At 41.1% G+C, this 16,002-nt stretch overlaps 2 protein-coding genes across 2 annotated transcripts in view; one reads left to right on the forward strand and one right to left on the reverse strand.

The window, feature by feature from the left end:
* The window catches only part of FARS2 (phenylalanyl-tRNA synthetase 2, mitochondrial), a 228,541-nt gene extending 225,706 nt beyond the window's left edge, over window positions 1-2,835 (reverse strand). Inside the window, exon 1 of the mRNA XM_059479395.1 lies at window positions 2,809-2,835. The gene's annotated coding sequence lies outside the window, so the exon portion shown is untranslated. The remainder of the gene's footprint in view (window positions 1-2,808) is intronic.
* LYRM4 (LYR motif containing 4) overlaps window positions 2,773-16,002 on the forward strand; it is an 86,406-nt gene continuing 73,176 nt past the window's right edge. Inside the window, exon 1 of the mRNA XM_059479405.1 lies at window positions 2,773-2,999. Within this exon, the coding sequence (XP_059335388.1) occupies window positions 2,914-2,999 (86 nt within the window). The 5' untranslated portion in view covers window positions 2,773-2,913. The remainder of the gene's footprint in view (window positions 3,000-16,002) is intronic.

The raw sequence follows: 16,002 nt of genomic DNA on the forward strand, positions 1-16,002 counted from the left end.
ATGACTCCTTTCTGACAAAAATTAATCTTCCCTCCCTGAGTGTATTAAAGGTTAAACTAGAAAAAGGAGCCAAGAGGAAAGACTTTTCTCCTTTGATAAATTTACTTTGCATTTGATCATGCACTGCACGAGCTTACTGCTTATTCTAAACATAGGACATTTCTATGCTTTCTGAAGAGAAAAACATGGTTATCTTAAAAAAAAGAAAAAAACAAATTAAAGAAACAAAACTCATAAAAACTGTCAGGGAGTTTCAGGAACAGGATTATCATCTGAGGCTATCTAAAAATACTTTTTAATTACTTTTCAAATATTAAATTAATACTGTTCTTGTAAACAAAATTTGCTGAATGCTTTCATCCCAATTACTCCCTCATCTTTTAGAGCAGAGGATTGTACCATGAAAACTTCATTTCCAACAATACCTAAGGGCTGTTGTAAAATTAGATGGAACAACTGCCACACTCATCCACAGAATGGTATCACTTTGGTAACTTTGCTAAACTCTCCAACCTCAGTTTGGCTCTGTACCTGACAGACCCATATCGTTCTAAGCTGTCTGAAGCCCACCCTCATAACAAAGGGCAGGGTGGCCCCTGCTGCTTTCAGAGATGGTAAATCTTACACACAAAGCCAGAGTTCTGCTATAACATGCATTATGGCTGGTGCTGGCCAGCCACCAACAGCTGCAAAGATGGGGAGCACCAGCACCCCAGATGGGTTCTGCTTCTGGCAATCTGCTTTAACAACATGGCTTGGGCCACAAAGAGAATTTGGTTGGTCCCACTGGCAAATGAAGGGCATGCTTGCTTTGTATTTCTCCATGTGGGTGTCCTGAATGCCAACACCTAACCCAAAACACACTGGTTTGTAACTTACAGGAGAAGTTACTTCAGAAGCATGACGCTTATCCCAGTACTACATCTGCATATGTTTTTCTACATTTCCTGCAACATTTCTAGTTTGGGTTTTGATAAAGAGAATACCCAGAAAATTTTCTACATACAGAAAATCTCAGTTTCCAGAAGCCTAAAAGGGCTGCTAAAACACAGCTTACCCATAAAGATAAATTTGAAATAAATTCATGTGTCTATACTAATCACATCCAAAAGTACAGAACTATTTTAGTTCTTTGCAACAAACTGTAAATTGCATCAGATGTACAACTGACAATAATACTCAAATGTATATGCAATAAAACATGAGTTAAATTAGAAGCAGCAATTGAAGCACTTTTGCCAGAGACATATAGAATCTACATGATAGTTGTTTTAAACACCTACTATACAAATAACAAACTGTGAAGGAAGTAGGAACCCTATCATGAAACCTGAAAGGAGGTTCTAGTGAAGTGGGGACTTCTGCTGTGCCTGCAGTGAGAGGACCAGAGGAAAGGGCCTTGAACTGAGACAGAGGAGATACAGATTAGATATCAGGGGAAAAAGTACATTGTTAGGGTGGTCAAGCATTGGAATAGGTTACTCAGGGAGATGGTGGAGTTACCATCCCTGGAGGCGTGCAAGAGACTCCTGGATGTGCCGCTGGTGAGGTGGTTTAGGGGTTACAGTAGCAGTGCAGGGTGGACAGCTGGACTGGAGACTAAAGGTCTCTTCCAACCTTGATGATTCTATGACACTAAATAAATTGCTGATAAAATTCAAAAATCAGTATTAAATACAGCTGTGGCATAATACCTGCAAGTTACAAAGTTAATTTTATTCTGCAGCAGCAAAACTTACAGCAAAGGAGGATGCTTGATGTGTGGTTTAAATAAGAGAATTCATCTTTAAAATAGGTATTGAGAGAGGAACAACTCAAACATCACTGTAACACAACAGGCCCTGGTACACTAGCACAGATGTACATCTGCAATTGCCTGTGGTGATTTCAGAGAATCACAGAATGTTGGGGTTGGAAGGGACCTGTGAAGATCATGTAGTACAACTCCCCTGACAAGGCAGTGTCACCTTGAGCAGGGGACAAAGAAATGCATCTAGGTGGGTTTTCAATGTCTCCAGAGAGTGGGACTCCACAAGCTTCCAGCACAGCATGTTTCACTGTTCTGCCATCCTTAATGTAAAGCTGTTTCTCACACTGATGTGAAACTTTCGGGTTGTAGTTTATGGCCATTGCTTCTCATCCTTTGGCTGGGCCTCACTGAAGAGCCTAGCATCACTCTCTTGTAATCCACCTTTCATATACTTATACACATTAATGAGATCCCTTCTCAGTCCTCTGTTCTCCAGACTGAATAGGCCCAGCACCCGCAGTCTCTCCTCATGAAGACACATGCTCTGGACTCCAAATTATCTTCGTGGCCTCTGTTCGATCCTCTCCAGTACATGAACTCTGACTGCAAATGCATACAGCGATTCCGAGGCAACTCCCTGCACGCATCACTTGTTGCTTCTTTCCAGCCCCGATATCGCTCTACCCCCGGCAGCCTCCACCTCCCGGCGGGGCACACCAACCAAGCACGGTGTGCGCACAGGGCGCTGCTGTCCCCGCCGAGCACGGCATCTGAACGCCGCTTTCGCTTTCCCGTCGCTCGGGCCTTCGCTCCCCGCCCCCGGGCCCTCCACAGCCGCACGGCCGAGCCCTACAGGCACCCCGCGGCAGTCGCGCCTTGCCATCCGGGCAGGCCCGATCCGGCGGGACCCGGGAACCGACTCCGAGTTCCCCGAGCCCACCGCCGCCGGGGCTGCCGTGGCCGGAGAGCCGCTCTTCCCCGCCCCTCCCCGCCCCGCCCGCGCCTTGCGCTGGGCCCGGGCCGAGCCGCGGCCGCCGCCGCCCCGCTCCGCCACTCACCGCCGGCCCTGCGGCTCCGCTCCGCCGCGGCTGCGCCCGGCGCGGGCGGCGGGAGGGCGGGGAAAAGGGGCCTCGCCGCGGGAGGAGCGGCTCGGTGTCGGCAACATGGCAGCGTCCAGCCGTGCCCAGGTGCTGCGGCTGTACCGCGCCCTGCTGCGGGAGAGCCAGCGCTTCAGCTGCTACGGCTACAGGTGCGGGGAAGGGCTCCGGGGGTGGCGGACGCGGGGATCCCCGCCCAGGCGGGGGGGTCCCGGCCGTGCTTGGGGCAGGGGCGCGGGGAACTGCGGCCTCGGGAGGAGCCGAGCCGTGCCCTGGAGCGACAGCGGGACCGGCAACGGGCCTGGCCCGGCCCCGGGCCCGGGCCCTGCTCGGGGCGCCGGGAATGGGCAGCCCCCAGACTCCGGAGTGCCGCAAAAGCACCAGGGTATGGGGTATTAGGAAGAACAGACAGGACAGAGGTTGTCCTTACCTTAAGTCAGAAGTACTTGTGCTGGGTGTGGGCTCCTTAATGCAAGGAAGACAAGGAGCTGCTGGAGAGGGTCCAGTGGAAGGCCGCAAAGATGAGGAAGGTTCTGGAGCATCTCTCTTCTGGGAGACACTGCGGGAGCCGGGCCTGTTTGGTCCGGAGAAGGGAAGACTGAGAGGGGAGCTCGTTAATGCATATAAATCTCGGGGATGGGTGTCATAGGGATAGTGCCCTACTCTTTTCGGTGCTGCCTGGCAACAGGATGAGGAGCAAAGGTCGTAAGCTAAAACACAAGAAGTTTCACTTCAACATGACAAAGGACTTCTTTACAATGAGAATGACAGAGCACTGGAACAGGCTGCCCGTGGCGGTCATGGAGTCTCCCTCTCTGGAGACATTCCATACCCACGTGGATCTGTTCCTGTGTCACCTGCTCAAGGTGACCCTCCCTCATCAGGGGGTTGGCCTAGATGATCTCCAGAGATCCATTCCAACCCTAATGACTTTGTGATTTTGTGAACCTGGTGTAGCTCATGTCTGGTCTGTGTGCTGCCCGTTTCCTGGCAGAGGAGAGCTGGAGTCAGGCTGCAGCCAAAGCCTGGCACCATGTGCTGTGTCCATGCTCAGGGTGCAGTGGGGCTCAGAGTTCACTCTTCCCGCCACACAGGATACCAGGCTGTCTGGCTGCTTTCTCTGGCTGTCAGTGAAAGGGAGACACTGGGTTTTTTTTGACAAATTTAGGTGTAGGCCTGGTCACCTTTAGCTGTCTGCTGTGTTCACAGGGGTGCTGTTCACCCACCCTTGCAGAATTGCATTGCCCAATGGTAGTTTGTTTACTGGACCACTTAGTTGGACCACGGGAAGGGACATGTGAGCTACCTGTGCTGTGAATCATCTCTCAGGCAAGAATTGGGAACAGAAGCCTTTAAACTTGCATAACTGTGGTGAGCTCTGTGCTCTGCAAGGCACAAGTATTCCACAAACCTCAGGTGTGAGGGAGTGCCCTGAGATGAAGGGCTGTGGGGCTGAAAATAGCCGGTGCTAATAAACCTTCGGTGCTGACTCCACGCAGCAATGTGTGTTTGCATCACATTGTGTTGCTATCAATGTTTTCTCCTGCTTTTTGGTGTCCGGAGTGTCCCTGGTTATCCTTGTTCTGGCTGACAAACACAGGATTGTACATCATGGAGATGGCTTGAGATGTGCAGTTGGTGAACAGCTGAATGAAGTTTGTGTCTGGGCTATGGTGTATTTTCAGTAGTGAGTTTGTACTTGGGGGTGAGCAGTGAGGAAGTGAAGTCCACAGCAAATTTTAAAGGATAGAAATTATATGATATGTTTACCATGCAGATCTGATTTTTTGACACCATGTCACAGTGCAAGTTGCGCCTTTCCTTAAAGGAAAGATCTCTGGTTTTGATGGGCCTGTCCTTAGATACTATAAAATCAGAAACCATCTAAAGCCTTGTGCTCTAGACACATTTGTGAGCATGAAAAGCCATAGCAGTTTCCAGCAAGGAATGATCAGCTGCTGTTACATTTAGAGGTCTGCTGTGACCACAACAACAGTCCTGCCTCAGTGTTTACACCGCACCCATAGGTAAAAGGGGACACCCCGTTGGCTTCTTGCTGACGAGATAAGCGGAGATAAGCAGCCCTGCCGTGTCCTCAGGGCTGCTGTAACGTGATATAGCAGTTTATGGAGCTAACCCAAGGACTTTCTGTAAAGAGCTAACTTGCAGCAAAGTAGAAGGTATTACAGATTATTACTATTATTACTGTTATTATTATTATTGATTCATGACTTCAGCTAAGCAGTGTCAGAATACTTTATTACTGCAAATTGCATATTTGTAAGAGTATGTCTGGAGTACGATCAGCTAATTAGTGTCTCTTTGCTTACTGTGCTTTTTCTCCTAATTTCATTGCTCTGGTTTAACTTAGCAGACAGCTAAACACCACACAAGTGCTTGCACCCCTCTCCCCAGTGGGATAGGGGAGAGAACTGAGGGGGAAAAAAGGTAAAATTTTTGGGTTGAGATGAAGACTTTTTAATAGAACAGAAAAGGAATGGATAATAATAAGAAGAATATACAAAACAAGTGATGCACAGTACAGTTGCTGCCAGCCGATGCCCAGCCAGTTCCTGAGCAGCAGTCCCCAGCTGGCTTTCTCCCTGGTGTATACACTGAGCATAACACCCCATGGTGTGGAATATCCCTTTGGCCAGTTGGGATAATCCTGGATGTATTTTCTGCCAGCTTCCTGTGCTCCCCAGCCTACTTGGAGGTGGGTTGGTGTGAGAAGCTGAAAACTTCCTGACTTAGTGTAAACCCTGCTTGCTAAGAGATCAGCATGTTGTCAACATCACTCGCATCCTAAATCCAAAACACAGCACTGTACCAGCTACTAGAAAGGAAATTTAATTTTACTTCCTAGACAAAACCAGGACACGTGTACATGTAGATTGTGATGGAAAATTCAACTTTTTTGTTTTATGTCTCTCTGAGTAAATAGATTCCTTATGTCATTTCATAGCCTCAGATTTTCTTCTGCCACCCAATAGAACTTGTGTGGTTACTGTGAAGAATATCATTCATGTCTTAAAGTAACTGAGGTCACCACTGGCAGCCTTCAGAATAATACAGGAGCATCTCCAGTGTCCTGAAGTAAATGTCACAGAGTGTTGGGACACCCAGAAGTGTAGGGCAGGTTTTAACAGCAGGGAGAGGGAATTTAGTAGACTGTAAGTAATTTCATGTCTGCCCTTCTGCCCTATTACCCAAGCAGACAGTCTGAGTAAGGGTGAGTGATTTGTACTGGAGGAAAATCAATATGCAGAGAGGCAAGATGTTAGGTTTTGAGTCAAAGAGGTGGTTTTTAACAAGTGTACTATTTTCTTCTGCTTGGTTGACAAAATGTAGAACCTCTGATGGTTTATAATATGTTGGATTATAGTCTCAACTAAATGGATTTAAGGGATATTTCTAAATATCATTAGTGATTTAAATAATGGCATATTGTGAGTGGTTTGGGTACAGAATACAAAAGAATTTATAAACTTATGAAAGCCATTAAAATACATCTGATTGCAAATGAAGATAATCAAAACTTTAAACTTTATTTTCTGCAAATAATTATTTAATGTTTTTTAACATCTTTCTTGATTTATTGACATTTTTTTCCACTTATCCATTATGTTCTCTTTTAAGTGGTGGAAGTCGTATTTTTATTTATAGATACATTTCTTTCTTGTCTCTCTAAATTGCATTTTAATGGAATTTAATGGAATTTGATTTTTCTTTTAGCATGTGCAATATTATTTGACTAATAAAGCTACCTAGAATGTAGAAGAATGAGGGAAAAAAAAATTGTCACAACAAATTTGTCCATTTGTTTTGCATTGGAAACAAGTTAATGCATGCATTGTTTTGCGTTGGAAACTGAATGCATGCAGTTTCATCTGAGATAAGTCCTTCAAGATTTTAAAACTGGTAAATATGATTTTTGCAAATGACTGCTAACCTAAGAACAGAACTGAGCAAAATAATTTGCACTGGTTTTTTCCAGTGCCAGTTGCTTTTCCTACTTTGACTGACATGGCTATTGATCTGATTTTAGAGAGTCATGGAACATAGAACCAAAGAACAGTCTCAAGATTGCTGCCCCTTTTTCTTGTGGGGACTTCAATTTATCAGATGTCTGCTGGGAATATAATACCACAGAGAGGAAGGAGTCTGGGAGGTTCCTGGAGTGTGTGAAAGATAAATTCCTAATGCAACTGCTGAGGGAACCATATAGGAAAGGCACCCCACTGGACCTGTTGTTTGCCAAGAGAAAAGAACTGTTGTATGATGAGAAAATTGGAGGATGCCTTGGGCACAGTGGTCCTGAAATGATAGAGTTATCAATTCTCACAGAAGGAAGGAGGGGGATCAGCAGAACTGCCACCTTGGACTTCCAGAGGGCAGATTTGGTCCTGTTTGGGAGACCTGTTGAGAGAGACGCTAGGGAGACAGTCCTGAAGGACAGTGGTGCCCAGGAAGGCTGGACATTCTTCAGGACAGAAATCTTCAAGGCACAGGAGCAGGCTGTCCTCATGTGTTGGAAAAGCCAGCAGGGAAGAAAACCAGCCTGGCTGAAGAGAGAGCTTTAGAGGGAACTCAGGAGAAAAAAACAAAAGGAAAAAGAAAAGGTAGAGTTTACAGAGTTTTTGACCTGTACAGGTAAGGGCAGACTATGCCAGAGAACTCCGTGGATGTCAAGAGGTGGTGCAGAGAGAAAAGTAGAAGAGCCAAACTTTAGCTGGAACTTCATCTGGCTACTGCTTTAAAAGAAAGTAAAAGATGTTTCTGTAGATACATCAGGAAAAAAGAAGGGCTATGGAGAATCTCCATCCTTTGTTGGCTGCAGAGGTAAATGTAGTGACCAAGGATGAGGGAAAGGCCAAGGTATTTACTGCCTACTTTGCCTCGGTCTTCATAGTGAGACTCCTCTGGATGCCCAGTTCCAAAACAGAAAGTTCTCTGTACCCAGTTCCCTTCATGAGAGCACCTGGGTTCTTGCTCAAGTGTAGGTTAAGTTGGCCCATACTTGCATGATGACTTGTGCTTCAAAGGGACATAAACCTGTTAAGATTCTGCTAACAATTCTTTTGAGAACATAACTCACACCAAGTAAATTTTTTAAAAAACCACTCTTTTAGAGAAATGAGTTTCTTTCTCTTATTCCCAGCATACCTGATTTGGTCACATTAATGGAAAAATCTTACTTTGCTTTTAGTCCCTGGTCTATAGAATCCTGTCAGTGTTTCTTTTTGCTCTTTCATCATTTAGGTATTTTAGCAGCCATGTTAAAATTTTACATGTGACAGTTATCCAAGCTGACTGAGACCTTTTCTCACTGGATATCCTAATGAAGTTTGTGATTGACAAGGTGTGCCAGCAGATAGTTTATGTTTCTATGTATTAGAGAGGAAAAATGTCTACATAGTGATTAAACAAAAAAAAAGTTTTAGACAGTAATGAGAAAAGAGAGGCATGGTTTTCTGACCAAAATGGTAGTTTGTAGCTGAGATAAGAAATGCAGAAAAAAAATAAAATTGTCAGTTCTGTCCAGCAGAGATGTCCTACCTCTTTGTAGGTGTACGGTGACAGAATTGCAGTTTACAGTATCTGGTTTTCCTCAGCTGTGCAAAGAAGGCAGATAACTTATTTTTTCTTCTCTGTATGTAATTGCTGATTGTATTCTGAGTGATAATAAACTTAGGGATTTTTTGAGTTAATTTCCTCTTTACTGAGTGTGTGGTGTTCTCTGTCATCTACTTGGAAAGTATGAAAAAGTCAGGGCTGCAGGCAGCTACAGTGCTCCAGAGTCCAGAGTGGTTTCCTCGTACCCTGGTGCAGACACTTCTTTTGGCCTGGAGCTGCATGACCCAGAGTCACAGCCAAACAGGCATTGCACATTTTCACATAATTTTGTGGAGCAATCTCACAGATTTGTGATTGGCCTTACTAATACCTCTTTCTAGGGGGAGTTCAATTTTGGATATTATTTCAGGTGACCACATACCGTTTTGCCATTATATTATTTTCAGCTCTTTTTTATATATTGCTTTATTCTGTCAGAATCATTTTATGCTTGAATAGAGATGTCAGTATTTTAAGAGCATTTTAAGAGTATAAGAGTTTTTTAGTGGAAATACGTGCCATTTTTGGAAAATGTTGAGGTATAAGAACATAGTTTTGGATTTGGGTCTCATGGTATAGAAGTATTTCCATTTGACTTAAGTATTGTATATGTATAAAATATTTTGGAAAGACAACCAAAGCACTCTATTTCAAAAATATCAAAACATAGCCATTAATTACCTTCAGAACATATAGCCATTAATTACCTTCAGAACATATTTCTCTGACGTTCTAAAACAAATGGAAACAGTTTTATCAAATACTTTGATTTTTTAATAGTAACATTACCCAACTGAAAATCATAGCATCAAAATTCTGTTACCTTGTTCATTAAAAGTTGTTATCTTTGGTTGTAATAGTTCAACAGTGATTGTCATTTTCCAAATACATTCGTTTTACCCTTGTAAAGTTGCACTCTTCCTAAACAATTCATGATATCTGTGCATCAGGTCTGATGTAATTTTCTTGGTTTCTTTTTTATATTTCCTTTTTTTTTTTTTTTTTGCAGAGCAGAATTTTGAATAGTAGTAACTTGGAGGGAGGGTTTGGAGCACATGCAGAACATACAGAGTTCTGGAAAAACTGAAATTTAATATTTGGAAGACAAATGGATGGGGGCTTCCTCAAAAGACTGATCTAATGTTTTGGTTGTTTTGTTTTAGTATAGGCACCCAAAATGAGTAAATCTGCTGTAGCCACTTGTTATTCTTTGTGTAGCACAGAGGAACGGTGATATATTTGTTTTTACATAAAATTTAATTACCAGTAGTGTTTGTTAGAGAACTAATGAGAGTAATAGAAAAAATACTGCCTCTGGCAGTGGCTCATACCCATACACATATGCTTATGATTTCTGGTAAATGAAAAGCACTTTGTAATGTAGCTGTAGCATTAGAAATGGATTTAAATGCTGTTCCAGCTAACCTACTCCTTTCCTTACTCTTGGATGTGGCTTTAACACTTATTTCCTCTGTTTTCTACTCTGTGCTGCCCATGATGAAAAGATGCTGACCTGCTAACATCCAGATGATTCAAGATACAGTAGACACAGGCTATTATAATTTCAAGCAGTCTTTAGAAGATCAGCATTCTGAATTTAAAAAAAAAAATTAAGTAATTTACAAAAGAAAAGAGGAAACTGCAATTGACAAGGCAATGTTTAGAACCACTTGCTGCAGTAGTGGATGACAAGGATGCTCTCTGAACTACCTCTTCAACAAAGCTCTTCCCATGAGTTTTGGGGTTCCCTCACCAAGAAAGTCCTAGATTATACATAGTTCTCTACTTTTCAAAAAAATATGGGGATCAGAGGAGACTCTCTTGGTTGTCTTCTTGTGTTTGGGAATACTTAAGCCTCTTCTTCCAAGACTGTTTTTTCACAAAACTCAGTACAAAAGTGTCCTTAGTGAGAAATATTCTTGGGGATTCTTCTTGATACAGTTTTTTTTTTCTCAAGAATGAAGATGCCTCAAGTCATCCAGACAACATTCTGGCTAGGTGGAATTATGGTATATGGCCTTTTTTTTTTCTACGTGCTATTCTAGTCCAGTCTATTCTATTCCTTTTTTACCTGCTCTCCATATAATATTCTAACCTTCTTCTCAGGATACAATGCAACTGAACATTTAATATGATAAAATAATTCAGTTGAGTCCAGTTGCTTTCTTCCTGAACAGAATTTCCTGCCTGAAATAAATCCTTAAAGCATTCTTCAGGAAAATTTGAAAGTCCTGTGCTGGGAATGGTATTCAGAGACTCAGGATTCAGTCCAGTAGTTACACGTTCTTCAGCATCACGTTTGTTACAAAGTCTTGGAAAAAGCTGTTGCTTAGATACTTTTCTTAACTTTTAAATAAATAGCAATTGGTTAAATCTCATTATAGTTTCTAAAGAAGCCTATAAACAAAGTAATTATGTGTGTGTACGCATATATGAATCTATTGGTATCAAGAAGTCTAGAATTCACTTCTGCTCAATCCCAGTAACTCTCACAAAATCCTGTTTAAAGCAAGCTGTGAATCCACTGTGGAGACTAGAGAGTATATGAGTAGAAGATAGGTGTGTCAGTCTTATCAGAAAATAATGTCCTTCAACAGGTCCTGACAGTCCTTCTGAGTCTGGCATATCCTTGTCTGGAACCGTTAAATACCTGTTTCTAAATCATTGGCTTGTTTAAAAGTAATATTGTCTTATTTTTACTGCCAGAGAAAGTGCGTGTCGGAAAAGAAAAGTTAAAATATTTTCCTGAAACTGTAATTTATTCTATATATTGTTAGTAATCACTAGTCCTTTATGGTAGTGAAGCTTTTATAATTAAACTTCTGTGACTTTTGGTGCTTATGAAAATAATTCATTGTTTCCCAAAAGTTCAGTCTTTACAGAGTTGTCTCTATCTCTGTCTCGCACAGGGTGTGATTTCTGCTAACTAGGATTTGCTTGCAGGATACACATGGCATTGTTGCTTGGTAGTGTTTATTTACAGGCATTATATGTTTCCCCAACAAACATACAGATTATCACAGTACTCACTGGTAGTCACACGGAGATGCAAACATCCATTTATTGTTTGCCTAAGCAGGAGGGAGAAATGTGTGTGCAGATTTCCACAGAGCCCTTGGTGTTGGAGAAAATTGGTTTATCTTGTGAGGGTTACACATTGTGTGAATGTTAAATTTCTGCAGACTATGTTAGAATAGCAATGAAAGAGCCAAATGTGGCTGGGGTGGGTGGTTGGGGGTGTGGTTCAGAGCCATCATTTATTTGCTTTGTTAGTCACAGTTAGAAATGGGAGCTAAAAGTGGAAGGGGCCAGGTACAAGCATCACATTTCATAAAGTTTCAGATTGAATTAATAGAACTAATAGAACTAATAGAATTCTTTGTGAAACAATAATTCATTAATTCATCCATACATACAAATATATTCAGTGTTTTTATTTATTTAAATGACATCAGACTGCCTCCTTCTCAGGAAAATGTTTTAAAGTCAGTACAGCCCAAATGAAATGCATAACACAGTCCTTGAAGCTTATAGCTTAAATTATACTGACAATGTGAAATTGAACTGTATTGTGTTGCCATGAAACTAACCTGCTACTAAGTTTCAGAAAACATCTTTGACTCATCTAAAATATCACATAATTTTTCTAGTCAATAAGTTAGCAAATAGGTTTTCAAATTAATGGTCTTCATATGTAAACTAGTTTTGAAGGGAAGAACATTGATTGATTGATCTAAGTAGTTTATCACTGGCCAAAATAAATTAGATGTCTCACTCAGAATGGTTTTTTCCCTGATCTGACTAATTTACAGTATGAAAATAAATGTTCAAGTGTTTTGTTTACACAACAATAATAAGCAATGCATTTCATGTAGAAAGCTAAATAGGCTTCTTGATTTCCAGAGCTAGTGAGTGCATTTTTAAACTACATTTAATTTACTATTTTCAGTTCATAATTTATACCCAAAATTGCTGCCCATTATTTGCAGATTTTGCATGGAAATGTGAATATTTATCAAACTGCTGGTGGCACTCTTACAGTCACTTCCCAAAGCAAAGGCAGCATGGCATGAACATAGTCCTGTAAGTTACAGCAGTACAGGGTTGGACATAAAAGTGTACTGTACAAATAGCTGCACAAAACTCCCTGTTTTGTGAACTAGTGGCCATGCTTACTAACCTGCAAGGACTTTGAGGCATGGTTCTGGGCTTTTATTTCCCAACAAGTTGTTGAAACTCTTGAAGGAGAAATTCTCCATCAGTGCAAGTTATTGCTGCCATTAGCTGGGAACGTCATGCTTCCGCAAATTGTGTTGGTAATTTGTCCCTAGATTGGGAACTTTTTCTGCTGCTCTGTGGAGTGGAAGGTCATGTCTCGTGTGAAAGGGAAGGTAATCTGCCCTGGTCATAAAATGTTGCACTGAAAACCTTATGATAAATAGATCACTCCTAATACCTCCTTTCCTATCCTAATAACTCCTGCAGTAACCGTAGCCAGGACTTGTCTGAGTTACTGAGTTTTAAGCCAGATGTTAATTCCACATTTAGAGTAAATGTTATCTGAGAAAAAATTCTTGCAGCCAGCAGCCATGTGCTTATGGGAGGAAAAGGAGGTGGTGTTTACTCTGTTTTCTTTTTCCTTGCTTGCCAACAGAGGACAGAAAGTGCTACCATCACTCATGTGAGTGACTATTTCTCTGTAGCTTTTAATTAGCTATTGAGTATTATCTGGAGGTTTTCATAGCCCATTTTGGTTTGAAATGCAGAATATTTTTTTATATTTGAATGTACCAATCTGAACCTAGTCTTATTAAATAGAATGTGTAGAGATACAGAAATATAATACAGTAATCTTTTTCATTCATAGTGTAAGACTCCTAGAGAGAGTGCTAAGAGGTTGACTGGAGGACACTTTAAAAACTATTGACCTTAGCGTAGCCTCACCTGTAAATTTTGATGTCTATACGTAACATACTTGGGCTTGCCTAGATTAAAAGGTTTGTCAATGCTTCTGTTCTTTAAAAAGGAAAATTGACTGCTCTCTTTGTCTTCCTGAATACTTCTGATCACCTTTATTGTTACAATAGTTAAACTGCTTAAGTACACAAAAGATCTGCCAGCAGGTTTATTGAATGACTTCTGTTCACTGGACTAGAATACCTTGAGTTTTAAATTTAAACTCAATTTTCTGTCTGATATTAAAGTATATCTTGTCAGATCTAAGTATTGCATCATATGTTGGGATGTACAGTTTGGACAGTAGGAGTGTATGCACCACAGTTTTAGAGGTGGAGTTCATACATAGCCCAAAGTAAACATTTTGGCTGGTAGCTGCTCTTGCTTCATGTTTGGCAGATCTATTCTATGTTTTTTGGGTTTTTTTTTAGAGTAACTGTAGGAAAAATAGTAGGAAAAAGCGTGTAACCCTTTTTTTTCCTTTCTTTTATATAAAGTAGCTTTGAACAACATTGTGTTACTTCACTTAGGTTTTAGTATTGCTTTGATTCCTGTTTTACTTCTGGACTTCAGAGAAATGCATACGATCTGTGAGACCTGAGAAGCTGAATTTACTTTAGCAGAGCTAGTGGACGTCTTGGGTATGTCTTATCTGATCACCATCGTGCCCCAAAGATAAAAAGCTGTGGACATGTTTTTCCTAACTTCCCTGCCAAGGGTCTGGCTTTTTTAAGTTCTCCCTTGTGCTGGTAGCACCTGGGAGGTGAGAGCTGTGGAGTGTAGAAAGTCAGGGTGGGCAGTTCTGGCACGTGCAGATGCCAGGTGCACAGGGGTGCTGCGTTATTTATGGGGATGAAGATCTGCTGTGCCTGCCTGAAAACCTCAAATCTGCCTCACTGCATGGTGCATCAGTCATTCAACTTTACTCAGCAGAATATTCTTTTTCCTTCAATCCTTGCCTCTGTTCACCGTGGGTCCTGCTGCTCTTTCTTCATGGGAGAAGCTGCATCTGGTTTCCTGTGGGGGAATGAAGGGACACCCAGAGTTTGTTACCTTTGCATTTCTGCATTACAGTTCAACTCAGGATGGGGATTTTAGCCTCTTTTTCTTTAGTCCTGATGTAATCATCTTTAAAGTCTGTGAAGACTTCCATATCCTATAACTAATTAAATAGAAAGAATACAGAATGTAATATCTAGTTCACTTGACTTTCTCTACCTTAGGTAGTGTTCATCGTGTAAAAAATAACCCACATTTCTTTTTTTCTGAGCCTTTGGTAATAATCAGAGTAGTCTGGATCTGAGCTTCCTCAAACATTACATGCATTGTCCAAAGGCATATATTTACAATACAAATGTCTGAAAACAATATTCAGCACTCTGTTGTCTGCACAAAGTAGGATGCTGGTTTTATTACAAATTCCAAATTTACAATTTTAGGCTCTAGATTTGACTAATAGGCTTTGCATATATTAGAATTTTATGTGCTGCTAATTTCAAATATCCATCATTGTTGTCAAAACTGGTGTAAATTTGCTAAACTAACCATGCAGTGCTTTCCTATAAATGAGGGAAGGTCACTGAGCCAAATGGTGGTAGCAAGTCCAGTGGGGGATATTTGTCATTACTGACTGAGTCATAAGGAACAAAGATTTTTGGATAAGCTGGTAGAAATGGATGAGAGAATAAATTTTGGATAGTAATTTAAATATTTTTAAATCCTGTAACTTTTAGTATGTTGTACATAAATAGAGCAGGTGGTATGTTACTTCCTTCATGTGAGTTGTTTAATAAATTGTATTTGTGGTTTATTGTTGCCTTAGTTGTGAGATAACTGGACCCTATCTAATTTCAATGCAATTACTTCCACTTGGACCTATGATGTTTACATCCTTCTGTCTCAGAAATCTCAGGTTTACTTGGGCAAAAATCAAGGGGCAAAATTAACTGTCTTTATTGCTAGAATCCTAGGATCACTTTTGCAAAGTAAAACTTTGTTAGGAGTCTGTTCAGTATACTGAAAATTACTGGTCTGTAGAAATGGCCAAACCACCTTTACCTCAGATGACCTTCAGAGAACTGTTTCTCTAAGTCTTTTGTTAGTCAAAATATCTCATTTATTTTAAAACTGTATACTGTTAATATATTTCTGATACTTGATCCCTTTTCTCTTCTGAGGAACTGGCATAATTTCCATATTAAAATAATATGTGTCCTGCAACTAGGTACTTACTATACTTTCAGAAATAATGCTGTGCTTCAGAAATGTCCTATCAAAATCTTACCATCATCCAGATCAACCATACTGCAATCCAAGTAGTTAGAATATCCCAAGACTTTATGTCCTGCTGCTTAATTAAAATACCCTTAGCAACTATTGCTTCATCAAAGGCACATCATTTTCCACTGTCAGGTGTGAAATACTTGCATCCACAAAGGCTGATTAGCACCCAGTGCTTCCCTAAATGAAATTACCAAGAGGTGCAATATGTTTAGCCTTCTTCAGGGTACCCAAGTCACAGGATCACAGAATCTGGAGAAATGACATGGGGCCACAGAAATCATTGAGTCCATCTTCTGGCTC

This window comes from Ammospiza nelsoni, chromosome 1, assembly GCF_027579445.1.
Source record: "Ammospiza nelsoni isolate bAmmNel1 chromosome 1, bAmmNel1.pri, whole genome shotgun sequence".
Taxonomy (NCBI): Eukaryota; Metazoa; Chordata; class Aves; order Passeriformes; family Passerellidae; genus Ammospiza; species Ammospiza nelsoni.